The 23,635-nt window shown below is 43.1% G+C and overlaps 1 protein-coding gene across 4 annotated transcripts in view; it reads left to right on the forward strand.

Moving 5' to 3' along the window:
* Positions 1 to 205: 205 nt before the first annotated feature.
* Positions 206 to 23,635, forward strand: part of DCX (doublecortin) — a 109,970-nt gene continuing 86,540 nt past the window's right edge. For all 4 annotated transcript variants that reach the window (XM_081897457.1, XM_081897458.1, XM_081897459.1 and 1 more), the window contains exons 1-3: positions 206 to 320; positions 1,941 to 2,331; positions 20,883 to 21,223. In XM_081897457.1, the coding sequence (XP_081753583.1) occupies positions 1,968 to 2,331; positions 20,883 to 21,223 (705 nt within the window). In that variant the 5' untranslated portion in view covers positions 206 to 320; positions 1,941 to 1,967. The remainder of the gene's footprint in view (positions 321 to 1,940; positions 2,332 to 20,882; positions 21,224 to 23,635) is intronic.

Consider the following 23,635-nt stretch of genomic DNA (forward strand, 5'->3'; position numbering starts at 1 on the left):
AAGATGTAGCTCACTCAGCCCTCTTCATCTGCTTAAGGAAATGAAATCTGGAATCATGCTCTCTTTCCTCTGTTAAGTTTGGAGAGGGAGAATTTTAGAAAGTCAATCCATCATGAGCAGCAAGCCCACTGACACAAAAATACTTTGCAGAAGGGGTGTGCGTGTATGTGTGTGTGTGTGTGTGTGACTCAAGGCACTAGGACCTAGGAGGAGTCCTAGCCAAACTGGCAGGAATTTCTTGCTTGGAGCTCAGACAACAAAGACAGAGTGTGGCTGGGTTTCTCTCTCTTAGCATCTCCACCCTGCGAGCTGAAAAACCGGTGAGTAGAGCTTACGCTTTCCCAGGCAGAAAGTAACAGATGCCAGATGCACAAGAGAGGGGGGAAGAAAGACCTCGCATTGCAAGTGAACAATGCCTCCCAACAAAAATCTCTTGACTGCAAAAGTTGTGCTGAGATTGCATTGTTTTCAGAACATCGTTCCTAGACCTGTGAGCGTCTTTAAGTGCTGGCAGGGGGGAGCATTTTCTTAAACTTGGAGAAAGGAAGATAGGCTAGTGGGAATGGAAACTCCTTTTGCTACCCAACAGTGACAATAGGGTCAGAGACAGGTCACTGGCACTGAAGAGAATGAATGAAGGGACAGGGCTTGGCTAGCCGGATGAGAGGCAGAAGGAAAGCAACAGCTTTTTCCAGGATTTGTACCTGATTGCTGAGTCTAGGGCTTTAATCCCATTTCTGTTGTGTGAATCTGTGATGAGAAGATGTGAGCTGCATGTTAATAGCCCTGCACAGCCAAATGGTAGCGGTATAAGGTTTCCAGTCACCCAGAGCTTTCTTTCTGGTTTGGAGTTTTCCATTGCAAGAGGATACACTCTCTTGTGTCTTAGTTCATGCTCAAGATTATTTCTGTCATTCCTCCGCCCGCCCCCCTCTCCGCTCCGCTGCAGAAATTCAATTGACTCTCTTGTCCGCTCCCTCTTCCTATAGTAGTACTACGCCGCAGCCTCTGAACAATGAAAGGTGCGCTTGTAGTGGTGTGATGCACATACCTTCAGCAATTAAAAAATGCTTCATTAAGAGGGAAGGCGTGTGGGGGAGGGGATAAAAAACCCCTCTTCCTGATTAGATGATGCAGCAGATTTACTGTGCAGGGGGAAATCTTGCAATTTAACATAAACTTATTCCAATGCCATTTGAATGTCAGGGATTCCCACCCACTGCCTCCCAGATTCTAATATCTGAAACTGATAGGTAGATCAGAGGAGGTATCTGAGGGACTGGTCACAAAGAAGTCTGGATTCTAGCTAGATGTCTTCCTGGTTTATCAGCCATTTCAGTTTATAGTCCCCCATTTGACATAGCCCTGTGATTCAGCTTGTTGCCCCATCGGTGAATGGGCATGTTGAAAACCATGCAAGTGGAGCTGGTGGTTCAGTCTTTGGGATGCTTAATCCCTCAGGGTTGCTTAGTCTGTCACTTCCTTGTATCCACCTACCAGCCGAAGTTCTTTTTTCTGCCTTCAGTCTGCAGCCCCAACTACACTGCAGTGAACTTCTGTTCACTGGTCTTTAGTAGTTTGTGGATGGCTTGCTTTCTTAAATGGCAACCCTGGACATTTCTGTCCCAGTCTCACCTACTAAGCCAGATATAGCAAGGGATCCTTAGAATCTCTGGGGGCAACTCCATGCAATTGGTTGCATATTACTAAGTCTGCTCCATTGTATTGCCTAGAGTACACCCACCCTTCCCGGCACTTGAACCACACCCCCACATACAAGGAAGAAACCTTCTATGGTGTTACTCCAGGGGAAGTAAAACATAAGAGCAAAAGTGTGGGTTTCTTTTCACATCCAGGACCACCAATTGCCAGTTATTGGGTTGACTCATTTAATTCCTCCCTTTGCATCTTTCCCTTCTCCTGTTCCTCCTCTGCCTCAGCTTTACACCTCTAGGGCTCACCGAGCTATGGAACTTGATTTTGGACACTTTGACGAAAGAGATAAGGCGTCCAGAAACATGCGAGGCTCCCGTATGAATGGCCTGCCTAGCCCCACTCACAGTGCCCACTGTAGCTTCTACCGGACCAGGACCTTGCAAGCGCTGAGCAATGAGAAGAAAGCCAAGAAGGTGCGCTTCTACCGCAACGGGGACCGCTACTTCAAGGGAATTGTGTACGCTGTTTCCGGAGACCGCTTCCGAAGCTTTGACGCCTTGCTTGCTGACCTGACTCGGTCTCTGTCTGATAACATTAACCTGCCTCAGGGAGTTCGCTACATTTACACCATCGATGGCACCAGAAAGATTGGGAGCATGGATGAGCTGGAAGAAGGTAATTAGTAGGAAACAATGCTTGCTTGCTGGTGCAGGGAGGGCATGGGTGTGTGGAAGAGGCATGATCAGCTTAGAAAGCAACACATAGGAGTCCCACTACTTCAGCCCTCATTAGAGGAGCATGGGTCATGATCCAGTATATGAATGGCAAGGGCCTGGTTCACAGGATTGTTAAAAGAAGCAGCATTTCATCCATGGGTTCTTTTTCATGAATGGCAATAGAATTCATTCAGAACCTTGGGTATGGATCCTGTGAAGCTGCCTTTATTCCAGACTGTTGATCCATCTGGCCCAATATCTGATGGGTGGTAGCTTTCCATGGTCTCAGGTGGATGTCTCCCTTCAGCCCCCCTTTCTGAGACCACTTCACAGAAGACTGGACACACATGCAAGTCATGTGCTCAGTTCCTACAGGGACTGAGAAGAAAAACAGTGCCTATTAAAAGGAGTAGGAAGTTCTCCACTGGTTGTTTAATAAGGACTTTTCTCCCCATCATTTAAATGATGTTCTGGGGGGGGGGTCCTCAATGCACAGTGTATTTGCATGGTTTCTGTACAAATTGTGGGCGTGTTTCTGTACTATGTCTGTGCTTGGGTGTGCTTGCATGTATATGCATTTGAAGTTGAGTTCATTTGGGGAAGGAGGGGGAAAGGTGCCAGGTATTCAAATATGTGCATAACAATTCGTGTGTTGGTTTTGTTTGTGGCTTTTGGGTATTATGTTCAGTCTGTCCATGGGGATGTCCTTTTGTGGGTCATTAGTGAGGTTGCCTGAGGGTGGTATGTGTACAGAGCAACTAGCATCATATGGAGGGGCATTAAGGACCATGTCTATGTTTAGAGCATGTGTGCACATAAGTAGTCATACCCAGTATATTTGCAGGATGCATGTTCTTGTGCCGGAAATATTACTAGAAAGCATGGTGTTTCTGTTATGCCATTTGGGATTATGTCTGTGTGTTGATTTGGAGTGGGGAGGAGAAGCTGTTCTGAGTATTCCCTCAGGACCATGTCTGCAATATCACTCTCCGTGCCGCCTTGTACCCAATGCATCAGTGCTTCTGCTTTGTATTAAAGGGGGTGTGCCCAGGATTTCTGTAGGAGCGACTGTGAATAAGAATGTGTATCCATGTGGTTGGAGGATTTGTGGAAAGTGCTATTCCACATGGGTGTGTCTGGGTGAAGCTGTGTCTCGGTAGGGTGCGTGTGAACAATTTGCACTATGTTCTGCAAGGTATATGCATGCATTTATGTAGCCATTCCTTACAGGCATAGTTGTGCAGAGTCGCCGGTCTGTAAATGTGACTCAGTGTCTGCAGCATGCAAAGTCACTAACTCCAAATGCCCAAACCTCACATTGTGAGTCATGCAAAAAACACAAAGTAGATTGCCTTGAAACTTGTAAGATCATTTAAGATGATTTAATAAAGCACATTGCTGATGTGATCTTTAGTTTATCATTTGTGCTAAAGGATGCTTTTTTATTGCTCCTCATTACTGCAACAATTTTTTAAAAAATGTTTTATAATACAAGTTGAGCTTTCTCATGCTTCCAGTACCTGTGGCTTTGCAAAACGTTTTTTCATGTGGGGTGGGGGGAACAAGGTTGAAGGGGGTGAAAACCACAGGATTTGCCATCCATGTGCATCAGTGTGACTGCAGGGTGTGTCCCTTTGTTTGGGGCGACTGTGTTCAGTGTCTCTGTAAGGTGCATCTGTGGCAGCTCAGAAGGGAAGCTACATGGAGATGCCCCAGGGGGAAGGTGTGTCTGCTGAAGTGAGAGTGGTGTAGTAGATGTGGGTGTGGATCTGTCAAAGGGGGCAGCTGGAGTATGAAAGGGGGCGGAGGAGGAATGTTTGCAGTGCTATGCCTGTTAAAAGGAATGGATAGAGAGATTGACTAAAAGAGGGAATTCAGGCATGGTGATGTAGCAGAGTCTGGCATGTCTAATATTTCTCACAGCGTTCCATGGCGAGCTTGGAGATTCCTGCAGAGAGTCGTATTTTGTGATAAAGTGAGGAGTCATCCTTTTTTTAAAAAAAAGATTGCCACTCTCCACGGTATATCTGAGAGGCAAATGAAAGGTTTGTTCCTAGTATGTATATTTAAATAAGCATCTTTAAAAGCATTGATTTTATGGTTCCAGTCCTTTCTAAAGGTGGAGATTCTGGATATCCGTGTCTACAGCTGCTACCTTTTTTGTTTGTCAAGGTGGACGCACAAATAGATTTCTGCTCATTGTGTGCCTGGAGATGCAAAGGTTAAATCCCATGTTGCTTCTCATCCCTCTCAGGCAACATTTCCATGTACTCTTAAGTTGCAGAGGTACTCTGCCACTTGTCTTTAAGCCAGTGAGTTGCCATCTTGAATGATGTCATCCCATGGAAATGCTGTCCCTGAAGCTAGGATTTCCAATAATGACATCATGGTGTCAGCAATCAACCAGGCCTGCTTTGTTACCATTTTGCCATAGGCAGGAAACTGATGTGCATCGAACATGAAGAGGGCAACATTCAGTTGCGGTGGCTGCTGATGCTACTGAGGCTGCTGTAAGTCTTCATGCTTTGTTTCAGCACCTGAGTTCCATCTTTAAAGCAGAAATCCAAGTGTTTTCCCCATTCACCTTGCCTCCTGGCTTTTTGTTAACACATATGACTCCTGCTCTGCCTTCCTCTCTTAGGAAGCAACATCTTTGCACTACAGAAAAAGAAAGAAAGAGAATAAACTCAACTGTACATGTACATTTGTGTGTCTTTGAGAAGAGTGGGGATAATGAAGTTTGAAAATAGCTGGAGCAAAGCCACTGCAGTTGTTCCCCTCTATCTTTGTTACCAGGGCCTTATCTGTCTTTTCTTCTCTTCCCTTCCAACTTTATGATTCTATGGTTCTCTTGATCCTCCCCCCCCCCCCGCCCATACTTTCTGGCAAAATCAAATTGGAATCTACTTGGGGCAGGGAGCTGATGTGTTTGCATTGCTACTCAGTAAAGTCCCATGTATACTAATGATGCTACTGAGATAATTAAAATCATAATCATAAAGCCACAAGGATTTACTACTAAAAACTGATATGGGATTTTGAGTGGGTAGAGGAGACAACATGGATTTGCTGCTATAGTTACAATGGAACAATACCCTCAAACAAACTCAGGATGAGTTGTTTTACCCCTGCAATTATATAATTCGTATTTGTCCACATGCACGAGTGCACACGCACACGTGGGGGCATTTGTGTGGAAGACTTGTGGCGTAAAGGGTCACTGCATCTGGCTGTTAACCAGGAGGCTGGTGATTTATTTATTTATTTTTTTAAAAAAAATATTAAACCATTTTAACAAAACAATTATCAATCATTCTTTGTTTTTCTTGGCAGGTCTCGTCCTAAAATCCCAAACAAAAGCACTTCTGGCTTCTTTACAAATGTCATTTTAAACATTTTTTTTCAATTCATTATATATCATCTCCCAAAATTTTTTAACTTCTCAACATTTCCACCACATATGATATAAGTTACCCTCTTTTTATTTACATTTCCAACATATATTTGACCCGGTTTTGTACATTTTTGCCATTTGTACTGGTGTAATATACATCATTTTTAGGTAATTTTCTTTCAAAAGAGAATAATCTGTAAATTTCAAGTGTCCACCTTCTACAGCTTTTCCCAATCCTCAAATTGTATATTGTGTCCTATATCTTGTGCCCATTTGATCAGAACTGCTTTGACCTCCTCATCTTTTGTTTCCCATTCTAGCAGAACGCTATATGCTTTCTTCAGCAGCTTCACTATTTCTTCGATAGCCTCCTTTTGAAATCTGGAGGTTGGGTAGCTAAACCAGAGGCTGGTGATTTGAGCCTGCCTAGAAATGGCTGTGGGCAGGATTCCTGCACTGCAGGGGGTTGGACTAGATGACCCTCAGGATTCCTTCCAATTCTATGATTCTAATTTTTATTTCCAATCCCTGAAAAGTACTGCTTATGCTTGATACTTTGATATGGCTATGACAGGCTTGTTCACACATCACACATTTGTTTAGGCAAGCCTATACAGACAAATAGATGTTGGTGTGCTTTAATCTCTTTTCCCATTAATTTTAATTATTTTGAATTGTTTTTAATTGTTTTGAACTGATTTGTAATAATTTAAATATTTCTTTCCAAGTGCTTAGTGGCTTTACTGCAATCAAGAAGTGTATAAATTTTGTTAAATCAGTCAAATATATTACACTGGGTGTAGGTGCAAGCTAAGATTATACAGGTTTGTATGAAACAATGATTGCTTGTTGACTTGTACAGTTCAACTCTTCTGTGCACAGGTCCACAAACTGTACATTTGTTGAATGTAACATGTGAACACCACTTAAATGTCTACATTTCATTTATCTTTCCTGGTATTTAAATGCAATGAGTTGTTCACATATTATACCATGCACAGGTACAAGCTGCCTCTCTACACATGTACAAATGTGTGTTCTTGTTTATTTGTACAGTTCATCTATTGTCTAACACACAGAATGCCCATACACTTAATGTTACATGTGTATGAATGTACAGTTCAAATATTTGTTGAACATAGACAGTACACTCATTGAATGTAACATGCAGATACCCCTATGATGTGCTTGGGAAATCTGGCAAACTGATTTGCCTCTCTTGGTTACTCCAGGCACAGGTCCAGAGGAATTCAATCCAGTCCCAAAACACAGCCCTTCATTAAGCATATACCCTGCTTTCTAACAGCACTTTGCCTGGATCTACTGAAATACAAAAAGCTTTGTCAAAGCCTCATAGAATTGTAGAGTTGGAAGGGACCCCAAGGGCCAACTAGTCCAACCCCCTCAAATGCAGGAACCGGAACCTCTATTACTGTTCACATGATGAGAAAGAGGGTTAGAACCCTGTGCTTGTGTCACCATGCGTGGAGGTGTTTCAGTAGGTGGAGCTAATATTGAGAAATGTTTGGTTCCAATATGGCCCCCACCCCCAAAAAACAATAGTTGCTGAACAAGGTTTTGCACCTGGTGGTAAAGAATTCTATAATGAAGTTGTGGGATATCCTGCTACAAAATATGTGATACTAATCATTAGCTGATAATATTCTAAAAGGGATTAGATACATTAATGGAGAAGGGAAGTTTATCAGTAGCTACTTTTTAGGATGGCCCAAATCAGACTTGGGGTGTCTTTGGTCCTGCTTTACAGGGGACAGTCCTCTATTTCAGGGGTGGAGAAGCTGTTTCAGAACAAGAGCCACATTACAGAAACATTTCAGGTGGGCAGTATGTGGCAGCAGGGGCTGGTCCAGAAGCAGAAGACCATTGGCTTTGGTTGAGATTACAGTCGTACCTCGGAAGTCAAATGGAATCTGTTCTGGAAGTCCGTTCGACTTCTCAAACATTTCGAAACCAAGTGGTGGGTGTGACCAGAGGCAAAAGTGGGTGAAGCATCTGATTCGACTCTATCTGAAGGTGTCCTTATTTGAAGGACTGCCTACTCCAAGTCAGGTTTAAGAATAAATATGTAGAAGCAAAGAAAAGAAAACAGGAGCCTTGAAGGTACCCATCAATCATTAATGCCTGGAGAGCAGACTGAGAAAGCCTATAGGTCACCTGATCTCAATCTCCCCTCCTTCTGCTTAAATTAGAATCACTATTTCTAAATTTACACCTGTAATTACGATTCAGCACATGCACATTTTATGCAAACACATGTGCTTTTTCTGCCTTCTCATTTGTCAGTGCAAAAATGGTCAACTTAATAGAATCTCTGAATACCAGCCTCTTATGTTCTGGCCAGTTTCACAGTCATTGGTCTCCTGAAGTGTTCAGATGGAGCTTGATGGATCAAAGTAAAGCATAATCTGGTTTCTCTGAAAGTTCTGTAAAACTGTAGTTTGAAGCATAATTGACATAGTACCTAGTACGTTCAACATTTGTACTGCTAGGTAAAATCCTATGTTCTGTATGCAGACTTTGTAAAAGGTGTTATAGGACTTTTGACAGCAGGGCTACAGAATGCCCAGAATGACTAGGCCTGTTTGTCATCCTGGTGCCCTCCAGATGTTCTGGACTACAACTCCAAAACATCTGGAGGGTGCTAGAATGGCATAGGTAGCTATAGAGAACTCAGTGAAATAATTCTATGACTCTGGGAATGTGAATGCCAATGCTATATTTAATGCCTGAAAGGGCTGTCGGCAGCAGGTTGAGCAGCCGTGCTTCCTTGAGTTTGCTGAAGGCCAGCTAGAAATGAAAATAGACATTAATGGGCTATGATCTATGATATATTGCCAGCATTTGCACCTGATGTAGTAGTTATAGCACAATGCATTTCATTTCAGGGAGTGACTTTCTTGCTCATGGTTTGAGGCAAGGTTCATGCATCAGGAATGCTAGAAGAAAACAGGCTTCCATGAGGAAAACAAAGTCCTTTGCACAGTAGGTTTGGCTGTCCTTGCACATTGGTTTATTAGGCTACCTTGTCCCAAACTAAATGGTTTCAAAATGCCAGTGCAATGGGCAATGGTGGAGCTGCTGCATCTCCCATCTGATTCTTCCACTTGCCCTTTTGTATCTCCTGCTTCCTGTAGACAAACCGGATCTCAGTTTCATCTCATGATGAGCAGGGTGGGAGGGTGCATGGAAGGATCATAGAATCGTAGAATTGTAGAGTTGGAAGGGATCCTGAAGATCATCTAGTCCAACCCCCTGCAATGCAGGCGGGGTTGATATGAAGATGAACAAAGTGAGAAGCTCCACCCTGTAACGTTATAAATTGTAGGCAGAATCTACAACAAGGTTGGGGAACTTTTTTTTCTCCCGAAGACTGGATCAAGTGAAAGAGCTCTGTTGCCTGCTTTGCCAACTCATTGTAGAATGGGAGAAATGGAGAAGGGGGAGGGGGAGTGGATGTGCTTTAGGCGAAATGCATGGGCTTGGTTAACAGGTCTGGTGGGCTGTGATAGGTCTTTTGGCCAGAGGTTCTCCACGTTGGATCTACAGGTTGTGGTCTAGTAGCAACTCAACAGAGTCCATTCATTCATTCACTCATTTTATGACTGACACATTTTATTAGTGAAACCTTAAAAAGGACAACAGAACTAGTAAATCATACGACAATAATGCTAAACACACCGAATAAAAAAACCAAAATCCAATAAAGCAGCCACTGGAATGGCTTTGTGGAAAATCAATGTGTAAGCAGATAGCAGAGAGGGAGGCATAAGGAAGCCAGTGAAAAGGAGGGCTGTCTTCTTGTTAAGCGGCATAGATGCCAACTCCCTGGGGTGCCCGAGCACCCACAAAATTTCCCATGAAGGGGGCAGGCATCCACAAACTTCGGTGCCAGGGCCAGGCACGCTGCATGGCACCCATGGCCCCAGGCACCCATGATCGCAGAGCCAAGTTGGCACTCCTGTTAAGTGGGGTCTGGTGAAGGGGGCAATATATGGACCTATCAGTCAAGCAAAGTCATATGCCATCGTTATTGCCAAATAAAGTCATACTTCACTGGGATAAGTGGCTTCATATGTTGTTTGCTCATGTGCACCACAAGAGCCCTCCAACAGGCAGCAAAGTTCATTGGCTTAGTACTCCCCTTCAAAACCTTAAGATGATGAGTTAATTTTTCTTAAGACAATTCAAACTGAACTGTATCCAACCAGTAGGGATGGATGGACCAGCCTATTTCTATTATCTGTCAATTTTGCATGCCTTCAATCATAGGTCCATTCCATCTTGGTTTTGAAGGAAAAAAACACACACGTGAAAAATTCAGATGTAAATTGTATGGGCTTTAGGCACATTGTTCCCATGCATTTCCCCTTTGATGGACAAACAAGGCAGGCATGTAAATAGGTCTGTAGCTTAGGGCTCAACTTGATCTGATGTTAATTTTCTGTGGATGCACATTTGTTTGGTTATGCAAATAGCATAACCTGAACAGCCCCAGATCCATCAGAGGTGGGGTGTTCAACTTCTTCTCATCCTTTCATGGACTTGTGCAGCTCCCCAAAGCTGTTGTTTGCAGACTTCCCTTGAAATGCAAAAGGAGAAGTGATTTTTGTTTGGATCATGGCAGAGAGAGAGAGAGAGAGAGAGAGAGAGAGAGAGAGAGAGAGAGAGACTGAAACTGCTCATCCCACACAGTCCAGAGGCTTCCCCACACATTCCATTTACATAACAAAAGCATACATCCTAATTGCATTGATGCAATTATAGTCACATGTGGCATTATCTATATAGGAAGCAGTGCTGGTGGTCTCTGCAAAATATCACAGAATCTGACTTCTGTACTCCTTTGTTTCTATAGTATATTATTAGGGACACCTCTTTTCTAAAAGCCCAGCACATTCACAAAACATTCCCTTTTCTATCTAGACACACTTCTAGAATCCAGAAATATTAGCTAAATTAGCTTCAGCATGGTATGGTGCACCCCCCCCTTCTAACAGCTTGCGTCATTCTGAAAAGGATACAGTCGTGCCCCCTCAGGGGGGATGCCCTCCCTGCTGTGCAGATATTATATTATTTGTTATGCTAGCAGCTGTCCCTGGAGGGTCTGATTGATTTGTACAAACAAGGACAGAGGCTCTAGGAAAGACAAAGCTTGAAATATTTCAAACCTCAATATTTTAGGAGGTTTCAGAGCCTTCTTATGTGGGTTGATTTAAAGTTCAGGTGACAGAGGAAAGGGCAGATGTAGAGAAATTCCAGATGGGTTCTAAACATGTGTAATTCCCACTCAAATTGTAAATCCTTGTAAAGTGGAAAGCTGAGAAATGCAATCCAAGTATGGCACATAATGGATGATGGGAGAGAGCTCAGCTGACAGTCAGAGAAATTGGCCGTTGCCCTCTGGAGAGTATTCATTCAAATGAGTTTTCATGGCTGAATTTCAAAATGGCCTCAACACGAAGTGTTCATATCGAACTGATTGCCAATGCAGAACCTGATGCTTTTTTGAAGTTTGCACGCAACATGTTTGAGGTGTAAAATATGTATTTTTTTACAGGAGGTGAAAGTAATCTGTGCATGAGGCAAACACACAAACGCTTGCAGTTACATGTGTCATGAGGTGAGATTGTCTGTAGCTCCCTTTTTTGTTGGAGCTGCATCAGCAGAGATCATTCCATATGCAACTAAAGGGTTAATTCTGTTAGTATTCACAAGTGAAGAGGGGGGCAGGTAGAGGTGTTGCTTAGCAACCAAGCAGAGTACCATTATGTTTGCTGCTGAGGTAGCATGTGCTCTGATTGATGAATGAGTTCTTGATCTGTATGTTTGGTTGAGTTTCTCCCTGCTATGTATGAGGCCTGAAGCAAGAAAGACAAGAGCCCTTTGTATATGTCTCCTCCAGTTATATAGCTTTTGTTCGGTTTTCCTCAGCAAAGTGTTATCAGCGTTTCTTTCTCTCTTTTGACTCCGTCTCTGTTATTTAATTGACTTTACTAACACCTTTTCCTCCAGAGGGCTTCTTTCCCTCATTGGCAGCCATTTTGAGGGGCAAGTACCTATGGTGGCTCTTATTTTTCTAAGCCTACCCACAAACCACAGGCTTCTACAGTCACACACATCGCTCCATCCAGGCAAGAAAGAGGTATCACTACGGTTCTCAGACAAACAATAGGTGTGCAAAAGTGTGTGAGGAGGGCTCAAAGCAGGGCTGATGAGGGGTGTGGCCCAGCAAGAGTCCGGGGGGGGGCATATACATACAGGATTCTTTTTGACCAGAACTCACCGGAACCAAGAATGCCAGTACGAATAAAATGTTGGAGGGGGGCAGGTAAGCCCCATCCTGCATAATTGATCACAAGGTGTGGCACACACACCATTTGAACGGCAATACCTATAAACTTTTGGGGCCTTCAAATATTTTACTGGGGGGTGGGGGCAAAGGGACTTTGTCCCCTAGGAGTTGGCTGAGTTGGAACTAGGTTCTGGCACCTCTCAGGTGGGTGCCACTGCCATTCTAAAAGAATGGGGTGGGGGGTGTTCATGGTGAGTTCCAGTACCTATTTTTCTAGAAAAAAGCACCGGATATATACATACATAATTTTATAGGTATGCTGCCTTTCCATGGTTAAAGCCATGCTCAATGCAGCTTACCACATGAAAAAATACATAATTAGAAATATAACAAAAGTAGTCATAACCAATGAGTAAAACATCAAAAAGTACACAGCCAAATTGATTCCCCCCCCACGTAAATCATAATATCTAAAATAAAGATACAAAAAATTAGTATCAATTACAGCAGCAATCCCCACCCCCACCCAAACCCCAGCCCAAGCGTCTCTTTAGCAGCCTCAGCTTTTGTAGCTGGAGTCAGTCCAGGCCTTCCCTTCCTTGATCAGGTGGCAAAAGTCCTGCAAGTCAGGGAGCAGGTTTTCTAGGATTCACAGCAAGAATAATCTTTGGCCTTTTCAGCAGCCTCAGTTTCTATAAAGAGCCCTGGAGGAGCACATTCAAATGATAAATTCCTGTAAAGTGAAAGCTGAGTCTTGGGTTCCCACCTCTGGAATACATCATGGGAAATATGGGTTTGCTATCATGAAATGTTAGTCTGCAAATGTGGTCTCTCAGTCTTTTTTGAAAAACTCTTGAACTTTCAGCGCTTTTACACATGTAACAAAATTTATAGGCTACTTAATAAAATAAAGTCTGCAATTGGTTTACATGGCACTCACCATGAAGTTGTTACAGTAAGCACCACACTTTTAATATGTGGGTGGGGGGAGGTTCAGTATCCCCAGGAAGAAAAAGACCGGGTTTATATAAAATAGTAAAAAATGTTTACAGGAAAATACCAATAGGATTTACAGACTATCAAAACAAGCAGGTGAGCAAACATAATAAAACTCTCAGTATTCAGTGGAACCTTGGTCTCTGGAGCGTCTCTGAAGCTGAATGATTTGGAACCCGAAATCATGCCGAAAACCTGGAAGTGAATGCTTCCATTTTCGAATGCGTCTCAGATGTCAACCAGCTTCTGAAGCGCTTTTCTCCATTGAAATTGCCGACTGGCCATTGTGCCTCGGTTGTCGAATGTTTCGGAAGTCAAAAGCTCTTCCGGAACAGATTACATTTGACAACCAAGGTTCTACTGCATATATAAAACCAAGAGAGTTTAAGAATGTCTGCCTTGCCTAAACAAAAGCATTTTTAGCAAGCATCAAAAACAACACAACAGAGACATCTGGTTGTAGAGCACAGGTGCTATTAGTGTTTAAAAGGGAAGTACCAGTACGCAACTATGTCATAACTATGTCATAATCAGGGTGTGCTTTTCCCTTTCAAAAGCTAGAAAATCCTAAGAAAAGATGCAGACCCCAGGTCTGCTCTTTCTTCATCTCCTCAATCTCCCGTGGGGCAGAATTAGGTTGAGAGTGGTCTGGAGGCAGTCTATCACCAACCCAATAGTAGTAATGTTTTGAGTTCTGCCAGGCTCAAATCAGATTTCATTAAGATGAGCCATTTCCCCAGCCAAGATTTAATAAGCTCTAATTCCTCCCGGCCATTATCTTTTAACTCTTTGCTCTCTTTCCTTCCCATCTAGCTGGTGCTTCTACTTTTATTCATTCATTCATTCATTCATTCATTCATTCATTCATTTGTATACCATCCTTCAACCAAACAGGCAGTTCAAAACATAAAAATCAAGCAGGAGAGAAAAAGGAACAGGATTCTCCTCTGACTTGAATAGAAATACAAGCTGGACAATCATTCCAAAGTCACAGAGCCAATTCAGACCTAATAGGCAACCATGATATTGCAAATGGACCTGTGATAGAATGGCTTGCATGCTCCCTCCCGCTCCCCTCTTAAAAACCATCAAAAGGAGATCAGAAACTTTAACTTCCACTTTTAAAAACAAAAAAAATTCTTTCCAGTAGCACCTTAAAGACCAACTAAGTTAGTTCTTGGTATGAGCTTTCGTGTGCATGCACACTTCTTCAGATACGAAGAAGTGTGCATCTGAAGAAGTGTGCATGCACACGAAAGCTCATACCAAGAACTAACTTAGTTGGTCTTTAAGGTGCTACTGGAAGGTATCTGAAGAAGTGTGCATGCACACGAAAGCTCATACCAAGAACTAACTTAGTTGGTCTTTAAGGTGCTACTGGAAAGAATTTTTTTTGTTTTGACTATGGCAGACCAACACGGCTACCTATCTGTAACTTCCACTTTTAAGCAAACCATAGTTTTCCGTTACCTCCAAACTCAGGAATAAGTGATTTGCTTAAACAGTGGTTTCAGAACATACTACAGGTTGATTGCAGCTTCTCCCAAGTTTGGATGTAATGTGGGATGGTGGTTTGTTAATAATAATAATAATAATAATAATAATAATAATAATAATAACAATAATAGAAGAAGTGAATGTTAAGAAATGTTCTCCTCATCATAGATGTACAAAAAGACGTCAGGTAGGATCATTCGTGTACAGTGGTACCTCAGGTTAAGTACTTAATTCGTTCTAGAGGTCCGTTCTTAACCTGAAACTATTCTTAACTTGAAGCACTACTTTAGCCCATGGGGCCTCCTGCTGCTGCCACACCGCCGGAGCCCGATTTCTGTTCTTATCCTGAAGCAACGTTCTTAACCTGAAGTGTATGTAACCTGAGGTACCACTGTAGTGGGGAACTGGTTTTCAGTTGATATCCAAGACAACCAAAAACATTTGCCTTGTATTGGAGGTAAGTGTCACAGTCCCCCAAGACTCAGATTTCTGAGCATGTGGAGGGTGGAGGAGTTTTGATAATATCTCTTGGGAGTGCCCTCCCTGTGGAACACCCTTCCATCAGGTGTCAAGGAGATTAAGAACTACACAATTTTCGGAGACATCTGAAGGCTGCCCTGTATCGGGAAGTTTTTAACGTGGCTGGGGAAACCTAGCCAGATGGACAGGGTATAAATAATAACATCATCATCATTATTATTATTATTATTATTATTATTATTATTATTATTATTAACCAGACAAGCCGTCTGGTTGTCTGAGTGGTTAGCTACATACAAGCTAGGAACAAAACAAAAAAAACAACAAAAAATAGGGAGAACTGCTGGATCAGCCAATGGTCCATATACAGTGGTACCTCTGGTTACAAACTTAATTCATTCCGGAGGTCCGTTCTTAACCTGAAACCGTTCTTAACTTGAGGTACCACTTTAGCTAATGGGGCCTCTTGCTGCTGCTGCACCGCCGGCATGCGATTTCTGTTCTCATCCTGAAGTAAAGTTCTTAACTCGAGCTACTACTTCCGGGTTAGCAGAGTCTGTAACCTGAAGTATTTGTAACCTGAGGTGTTTGTAACCCGAGGTACCACTGTAGTCCATCATCCTGTTTTCACAATGGCCAACCAGATACCTACATGATAAGCCCACAAACAGAATCTGAACACAGCAGCACTTTTCTCACCTGTGATTCTCAGCAACTGGTACTCAGAAGCATAATGTTTATGGCATTGCAATAATATTCAGGGTGTGTTTCTTGAATCATGGTACAGCCACTTAGAGTTGTCAAAGCCAGACTTGCCTGTTACACTTCTGGTATTGCACTGAGTAGTAAAAGAATTTCAGCATCTTGAATAGTGTTGCATATTGTCCGTGGATAGGATTACGTCTCTGCTGTAAATATCATTGGGTGGGTGGGGGAAAGTTGACACATATTTCCCACTCCCCTTCAAGGGTATTTTTGTCACTCATTCTCACCAATCCACTTGATTCCCAGTTCTCCTGAACTGACAATTTACATACTATTAGGGTATTCTAGTACCATGTGCTGATTGATTGATTGATTGATTGATTGATTGCCTTGATCCATCGACTCCCTGTACAAGAAAATTTACAAGCAGAAGTGATTTAAAATATATGCAATTTAGTTCCATAAAATTCCATTTGTAAAATCCAAGCAGAAACAACAGTGACTCAATTAAAGCAACAATAAAATGTTCATTATGGAAAGCCTAGCAGCTTGGCAGAGATGTCGAACAGATTTTGCCCCCTCCAAGGAGAAAGGGAGAAGGAAGGTTTGCTTGACTGAAGATGGAGAAAAACACACACACACGAACATGACTAAATATATAAATGTATTTCCTCCACACCAGCTCACCTACGCTGTTGTATGAGCATTAGTGCTGTAGACACAATAGAATAAGTAAGTGCTATTCATTCATTTGCTTTAAGCTTATTAGAGGCTTCCTTGTGCTATAAACCTTGCCATATGCTGAGTGAAATGAGCTTCTACTCAGCATCCTGAGCTTTCTGTAAACACCTAAGGACATGCAAGGACACAGGCTCTTGGGGAGGGTGCTTTGAGGAAACAGTGAAGAAAAAAGAAGTCAGCATTAATTAGTGACCCTCAATAAGGATAATTGTAGTCCAAAATATCAGGAGGGAGCCAGGCTGATGAAGACTTGTCTGGACCTAGTGCAGAAGTGAATGCATCCCTTATCCAGTGACACCTGCTCATCTTTTGATACAGAAGATGGACTTCTTTTTCCTTCTGAAGATCAGCATTTGGGGTTCACAGAAGGGATGTACAAAAGGGCCTTAATTTATTCTGACATTCACTCGGGTTTTCATCTGATATTTTCCTTTCTGCTGCAATTGGTTTATTTTACACAAGTTGTCTTCTGTTTCATCCTCTGCTGATGTGAAAACATACATGTTCTTTTAATGTATTTTATAGCACACAATAGATCTGCATGGTGCTATTTTTCTAGAAAAAGAGGTGCTGGAACTCATCATGAACACCTCCCTTGTTCTTTTAGAATGATAATGGTGCCCACCTGAGAGGGGCCAGAACTGAGTTCCAGCAAGTTCCAGCTGAAAAGATGTCCTGGACCTGCAGATCTCAGGCATCAACAGATATTTAGATATCAGTTACATTCCCTAGATGTTCCCTTTCAAAGTTAATGAGATTCCAGAGGTCTGAAATTCCCTGCTGGTCTGCTATGGCAAAAAACCATCCAAAGAGTCTTGTGACACCTGAAATACAAAGTTAATGAACTGGCTAAAGGTCCATCACAAATCCATCTTTAGCTACAATTCCAGCAGTAACTCCAGGAGGTTAATCTGGACAGCCCAGAAGCCTCCCCTCAACTCTTAATATTCTATGAAATAGATTATTGCCTTAATCCACCAGTTGTGTATGACAGGAAAAACTTGAGGTCCTGCCTAAGTTGGGTGGGGCCAGAGGGAAAAGTAGGCAGAGCGATGTAGGCACTTACCTCTGCACAGCCAGGCAAAAGGCAGAGGTTCTGCACACTCACATCTCTTTATCCCAGCAAGCAGGAGGCATTACAAAGGTTCAGTGACAGATTCCAGCCAGGCAAAAGCTCTCACTTAAGTAGAGCACAGAGCAGAGAAGATTGAGGGAGGTGGCATGGGGAAGAGCCCTAAGGGATGGATAGAGGTCTACATATACCCCCTGGGACTGATGTTCCCTACCCTTCTCTATGACAATAATACTTGAATGTAGGTCACTTGCTCTGTGATGAGGAGAGAGCCAGGGGCCAGGGCAGGGCAAGGTTCATTCTAGATGCAAGATTCAAGCAGCACAGAGTTCTGACATTGCTTCAGCAAAAAACATCCCAATTGTTTCCCCACTTGCACTAGAAGTTTCTCCTTTAATTAAAGGGGCCTAGCCCTCTCCCGTAGTCTCCTATTAAGGCAGAAATGTGGGGGTCTCTGGTCCTGCTGGTTTGCCTCTAATAGAATAATCCGAGTCTGAGGCCATTAGTGCCACATTCTTGGGCTGGAGGGACACTGACCCCAGAGGCTTATCCTGTAGCAGCATGCCTTTATCCTTCTGGTTCAGATTGTGGTTCTATGATCTGGAGAAGACTCTGACTCCTGGTTACCAATGGTAGGGGCAGAAAGAGTTTTGGTTGAAGTCCTCCTTCAACCAGGGTGTTTCTGTCCTTTGGCCTCTATATATTCCTGCATTGTGTCCTCCAGATTTAGGGTTGCAATCCAGCAACATCTGGAAGGCACCAGTGGAAGCCATGTCTGGCTATGCATGTGAAAAATCATTTGGGATTATTTTGAGAACAAAATTCAACAGTGATGCAAAACACACTAGGCATCCTAATCTGGTGTTTGTTTACTCAGAAGTAAGGCCCAAATAAATTAATGTGCATAGGATTGTTGCTATAGTCAGTAATATGATCACAGCTCTTAAATTGGCAGGCTGAAATTAATTCTAACTTATTGATTTTTATTCTAGCTTGTCTGTTGAATTTGGGCATGGTCTAATTTTTCCCATGTGGTGAGTGAGCATAAGGTGTTGGTTTGTTAGATATGTTGCAATGTAGAGAAGTAATTATATCACTGACAGCCGTAGTATTAGTTGACAGGTTGTTTGATTGCTGTTGCCTCAAGGTCATATCTCTTTCAGTAGATTCAACAGTGCAGCAGAGACATCTTTCTATGGCTCCAGTTTTCATCAGATAGCTGTTCCTGCAAGAAGCAAATCAGAGAGACAGATTCTCTCCCTTTATGTATATAAGAATTTCTTATTGTACATGATAACAAGTGTCTCATTTTTGATCTGGGATAGTATCCTCTTGGCAACTATTCTGTTGGTTGTAATCCTTTGAGGAATGTTTTGAAAGTAGTTTCTTATTGAAATATGGATAACAGCTCCTTTTTTGTTGAAATACTGTTCCTCTTTATAGTTACATTAAATGCACTCAGCAATTAGGAAAATGAGTCTGGAACAGACCCCCACAAGAGGTGATGGACTCTCCTTCCTTGGAGGCTTTTAAGCAGAGGTTGGCTGGCCATCTGTCATATATGATCTAATTGAGATTCTTGCATTGCAGGGCGTTGGATTATATGACCCTAGGGGTCCTTCCAGCTCTATAATTCTATGATTCTGTAAATATGTGCTTTTAAATAAAAGCCTTTTCCTTAGCACTTCAGATGTTTATGAATGTTTTGTGACATCACAACCACCTCAGACAATCAAACAATGTTCCTCCCCTGGTCTTGACTGTTTGTCCCATTGTGTATGAAACTGCATATCTCATATCACCTTAACTCTAAACTCTAAACTCGTTCTTTGGGGGAAGGATTTTTTTGGCATAAATGGTTGCTCCCTTTTGGAACTGCTTTTAATTGCTGTAGTTAACTTTTATTTATTTTTTTGGTTGCTGCATTTTTAAAACCTTTCTCGCGCTGCTGTTTCAGTGTTTAATGGCTGCTTAATCAGTGTTATATTGTGCTTAAAATGGTCAAGTGTGCATTAAGTTTAAATTGGTGTCAATGAAAGTTGTTTGTTAAACCTAATTGTAATCTGGAAGCAATTTTGGGTGAGTGTGGGGGTCATAGCTGTCAACTTTTCCCTTTTTTAAAGGGAAAATCCTATTCGGAATAAGGGAATTTCCCTTAAAAAAAGGGAAACGTTGACAGCTATGGTGGGGTTGCAGTTGGGAAGGAAAGTGTTAATCTTCTTAATATGCTTACACACACACACACACACACACACACACACTGCATCCACTGCACAACTATTAGTTTTATATATTTTTACGTATGTCCCATTGGAAACTGTATTCTAAGTCCAAATGGGGAGACCAGGGTAGGGGACAAAGACTAGGGAGGGGACAAAGAGGGGTGAAAGGAAATAAAGTGAAAAGGCAGAATGAGGGGGAGAGAATGGATGGTTTATCAGAGCCCTGCTCTTACCTGCTGCATCACACCTGGCAGTTTATTCCATTTCCCTGATGCTTCTCTGTTCATTTCCACATTATTTTTGAGCTTTCACATCACCTAAGAGCCACTTCCGGAAAACTAATGGAACACAGAGCATACTCAAAGCTCATTTCCTTGTTATTTGATTCCAAGGGGGTGGTAGGTGGGTGGGATGTGTTTGCAGCCCTCTTTACCTGGAAAATCACAGAAGTGACCAAATCTGGAGCGGTATGCCAGGGTGCAGATCTTTCCTGCAGTTTTCATGGCGGAATCATGAGGGCACAGAAGCACCCATGTGCAGAAAGGGTTGTTGGGGAGCAGTGACAATGCCATTCATTGTTGTTGTACCTAGGGGTTGGCTAAGCTGGCCCCTGCAAAAATTGCTCCTCTCTCGGTGCCTCAACAGAGGAATCTGAATTCTGGTGTGGGCCATCACAGCAGCAATTGCAGGGGTAGGTGGATATGCTGGTCAGCCAAATTTCATCCATGGGCCAAACATTTCCCGCCTCTGGAATAGAATGTGTGTCTGTGAGCGTGTGTGAGAGAGGAAGGAGGGAGATATTTCTGGTACTACTGAAGGGGAGGGTGAATTTTGGCCACTACTGCTCCTGCTACTACAGCCTTTAAAATTACATAAATATTGGGCCCTCTCCTGTTGCTGTATCAGGAAGGTTGATAAATTGCTAATGCCCAGTGGGCACTTCCCATTGTTTTAGAAATCCATCTGTGTTTAAGAAATGTGATTGCAGGAGGAACTCCTCTTCCTCTGGCTCTAATTTTATTTGAAATACCCCATTGCTATATTGTCACTGTTGTTTTCTAACCCCTTCTCTCTTTTCCGTTCTCAAAAGGGGAAAGTTACGTATGTTCATCTGACAACTTTTTTAAGAAAGTGGAGTATACCAAGAATGTCAACCCCAACTGGTCTGTCAACGTGAAAACCTCCGCCAACATGAAAGCGCCTCAGTCCCTGGCCAGTAGCAACAGTGGTCAGGCCAGGGAGAACAAGGATTTCGTGCGCCCCAAGCTGGTGACCATCATTCGGAGTGGGGTGAAACCCAGGAAGGCTGTCCGTGTGCTGCTGAATAAGAAGACAGCACATTCCTTTGAGCAAGTTCTCACCGATATCACAGAAGCCATAAAGCTGGAAACAGGAGTCGTCAAAAAGCTGTACACGCTGGATGGAAAACAGGTAAGACCATTTTGTTCAAATGCCCCCAAGACTTCCAAAGTTTCACAACAGTACAAAGAGTGGAAGGAAATACACACATAGAATTGTGTGGCGTTTGCTCCAGATACTTAAAAACACCATCAAATTCTTAATCAGCGAACCTCAGAATGGGAGACCTGTTACAACACTGGTGTCTTCTCCTCTCCCACATGCTATCTGGAGTCTTCAGTCAGTTTAGAAGCCAGGATTGGAACTCCTTCCTAAATTGAGACAGCGTCCTATTTGGAGGGTCTCATTTTCTATCCCACATCCACTCTTGCCACTTGATTATAAGCAAGCCCTACTCACATGATGGGTGAGAAGGTAAGCTGACTTGGTCATATGATGCTCGTGTCTACACTGAAGCTGTGTATACACGAATATCAGTCCAAAATAATTCATGTTTTTTCCTTAACATGCTGCTTTCAATCTACATTGATTCTAGGTCCTGCCATCTTCAAGGGTGGGTGGGTGTGGCTACTTGCCACTTGTTTGAAAACCCGCCCCTTGATTAAGTTATCCTTGCCTTTTGCACCCTGCACATCTCCCAGGTGAATGAAGAAGGAAGTGGGGTTTGTAGTATTGGTGTACAGCCACCCAGTGTCATTGGATATACTCTTCTGCACACACACACTTTGCCAGGACAGCCTACATCTGTTTTCAAATCACAGTGCAGCATAATGCAGAATCAATTTGCAAGAAGTTTTGTTTTTTAAAATGAAACCAGTTTCTTGAACTGCTTTTCAGGCGCAATTCAATAAATAAAACAATGCAATAGATCTAGATTGTGTGTAGACTACATTGAAAAAGCAAGTACTGAGTCTCCAATTTGTTCTAGAATAAAATGCCCCGTGTACACGGTCTGAGTGGCGTAAGTTAGCTTCCTTCACAACTGCATCACAATTCGTTCTAGGGAAGGGTCCTAGCTCACTGGTAGAGCACCTGCTTGGCATAAGAACATAAGGAGAGCTCTGCGGGATGAAGCCAAAGGATTATCTAGTCCAGTGTCCTATTCTCACAGTGGCCAAGCAGATGCCCACAGGAAACCTGCAAGCAGGACCTAAGTGCAACAGCGTTCTTCCAACTTGCGATTCCATTCAGCTGGTTTTCAGAGGCATTTTGACAGCGTTCTCTGCTCCAAATTTATCTTATTCTCCTTAAAGTCATCCACGTTGGTAGTCATCATTACATCCTGTGCGAGCAAATCAGGTCCCAGCTTCAATCACCAGTTAGGTATGGGATCCATCCCTGTCTGAAATCACTGTTGTGAGCACTGGCGGAGGAACAGGGGTGCGGGGGGAGAGTACCACCCCCAGCGGCACAATCCCGGTGGGGTGCCATCGCGGCTGCCCCCCCCCCCCATGCTGGGCACCACACCCCCAGGAAGCGTGCCACACCCCTTTGGGCAGCGCACCACACCCCGGGATGCACGCCACGCCCCTGCGAGCAGCGTGCCATGCCCCCAGGACGTGTGCCAGCCACACCCCCGCCTGTTCTCCACCCCCCGTGCCAGAGCTTGAAGTTTCGCCACTGGTTGTGAGACAGCATAATACTGACCTAAGTGAACAGTGGTCTGAATCAGTTTAGAACTTCTTCCTTCCTTTCTCCCACATACATATTCAGCCTTTCCCCACCTTATGCCTGACCATTAGCCATGCCAGCTGATGCTGAAAGAACTGTCCTCCACCCAAAGGGTACCATGTTGGAGAAAGCTGGCAGGAAAATCACATTAACCTCCTTTTGAAACCTCCTTATTTGTCCCTGGGGCGGAAATGAGTGAATCTAGTATGTAGATATACCCCTCAACCCAGTATATTCAACATATGGGCAGCTAAGGGGAGGGGGGTGGGATAGGGGCAGCTGCCCCCCTAAAACAAGTAAATCAATAAAAATGAGATTCTGCATAAAAGCCACCCCCAATCACAAAGCCTGGCTATGCCCATGTTTCAATATACTAACTACATTTAAATGTAGTTAATGAAAAACTGGGAATCCTTAGCTGAACATCCTTCAAATATCTGAAAGCTGCAGAGTGCAATCCTAAGCATATTTCCTCAGAAGTAACTCTCGCTGTGTTTCATCAGAATTATTCCCTAGTCAGCAGGCACAGGATTGCAGCCTTAGTCCCTTCACACTCTACAATTTTATAATCTGTTGCAATATCCTCTTCTCGTTTCCCTTACCCATGTTTTTCCATATTCCTTCTCTGATACTAAAGCCATGCTGACTAAGTGAACATCTACTGAAGCCTAAAATTAACCTGCCAAAGTGGCCACCATCTGTTCCTATAGAAGCCAGATTTTTCATGCCAGTGGTTATGTTACTAAATTGTCACTGGTATTAGTATCAAGCGGGAGAATGCAGCCAACCATTGGAGGAAAACAGATGCACCAA

This window comes from Podarcis melisellensis (genome assembly GCF_964234715.1).
Source record: "Podarcis melisellensis genome assembly, chromosome: Z".
In the NCBI taxonomy this organism is placed as follows: Eukaryota; Metazoa; Chordata; class Lepidosauria; order Squamata; family Lacertidae; genus Podarcis; species Podarcis melisellensis.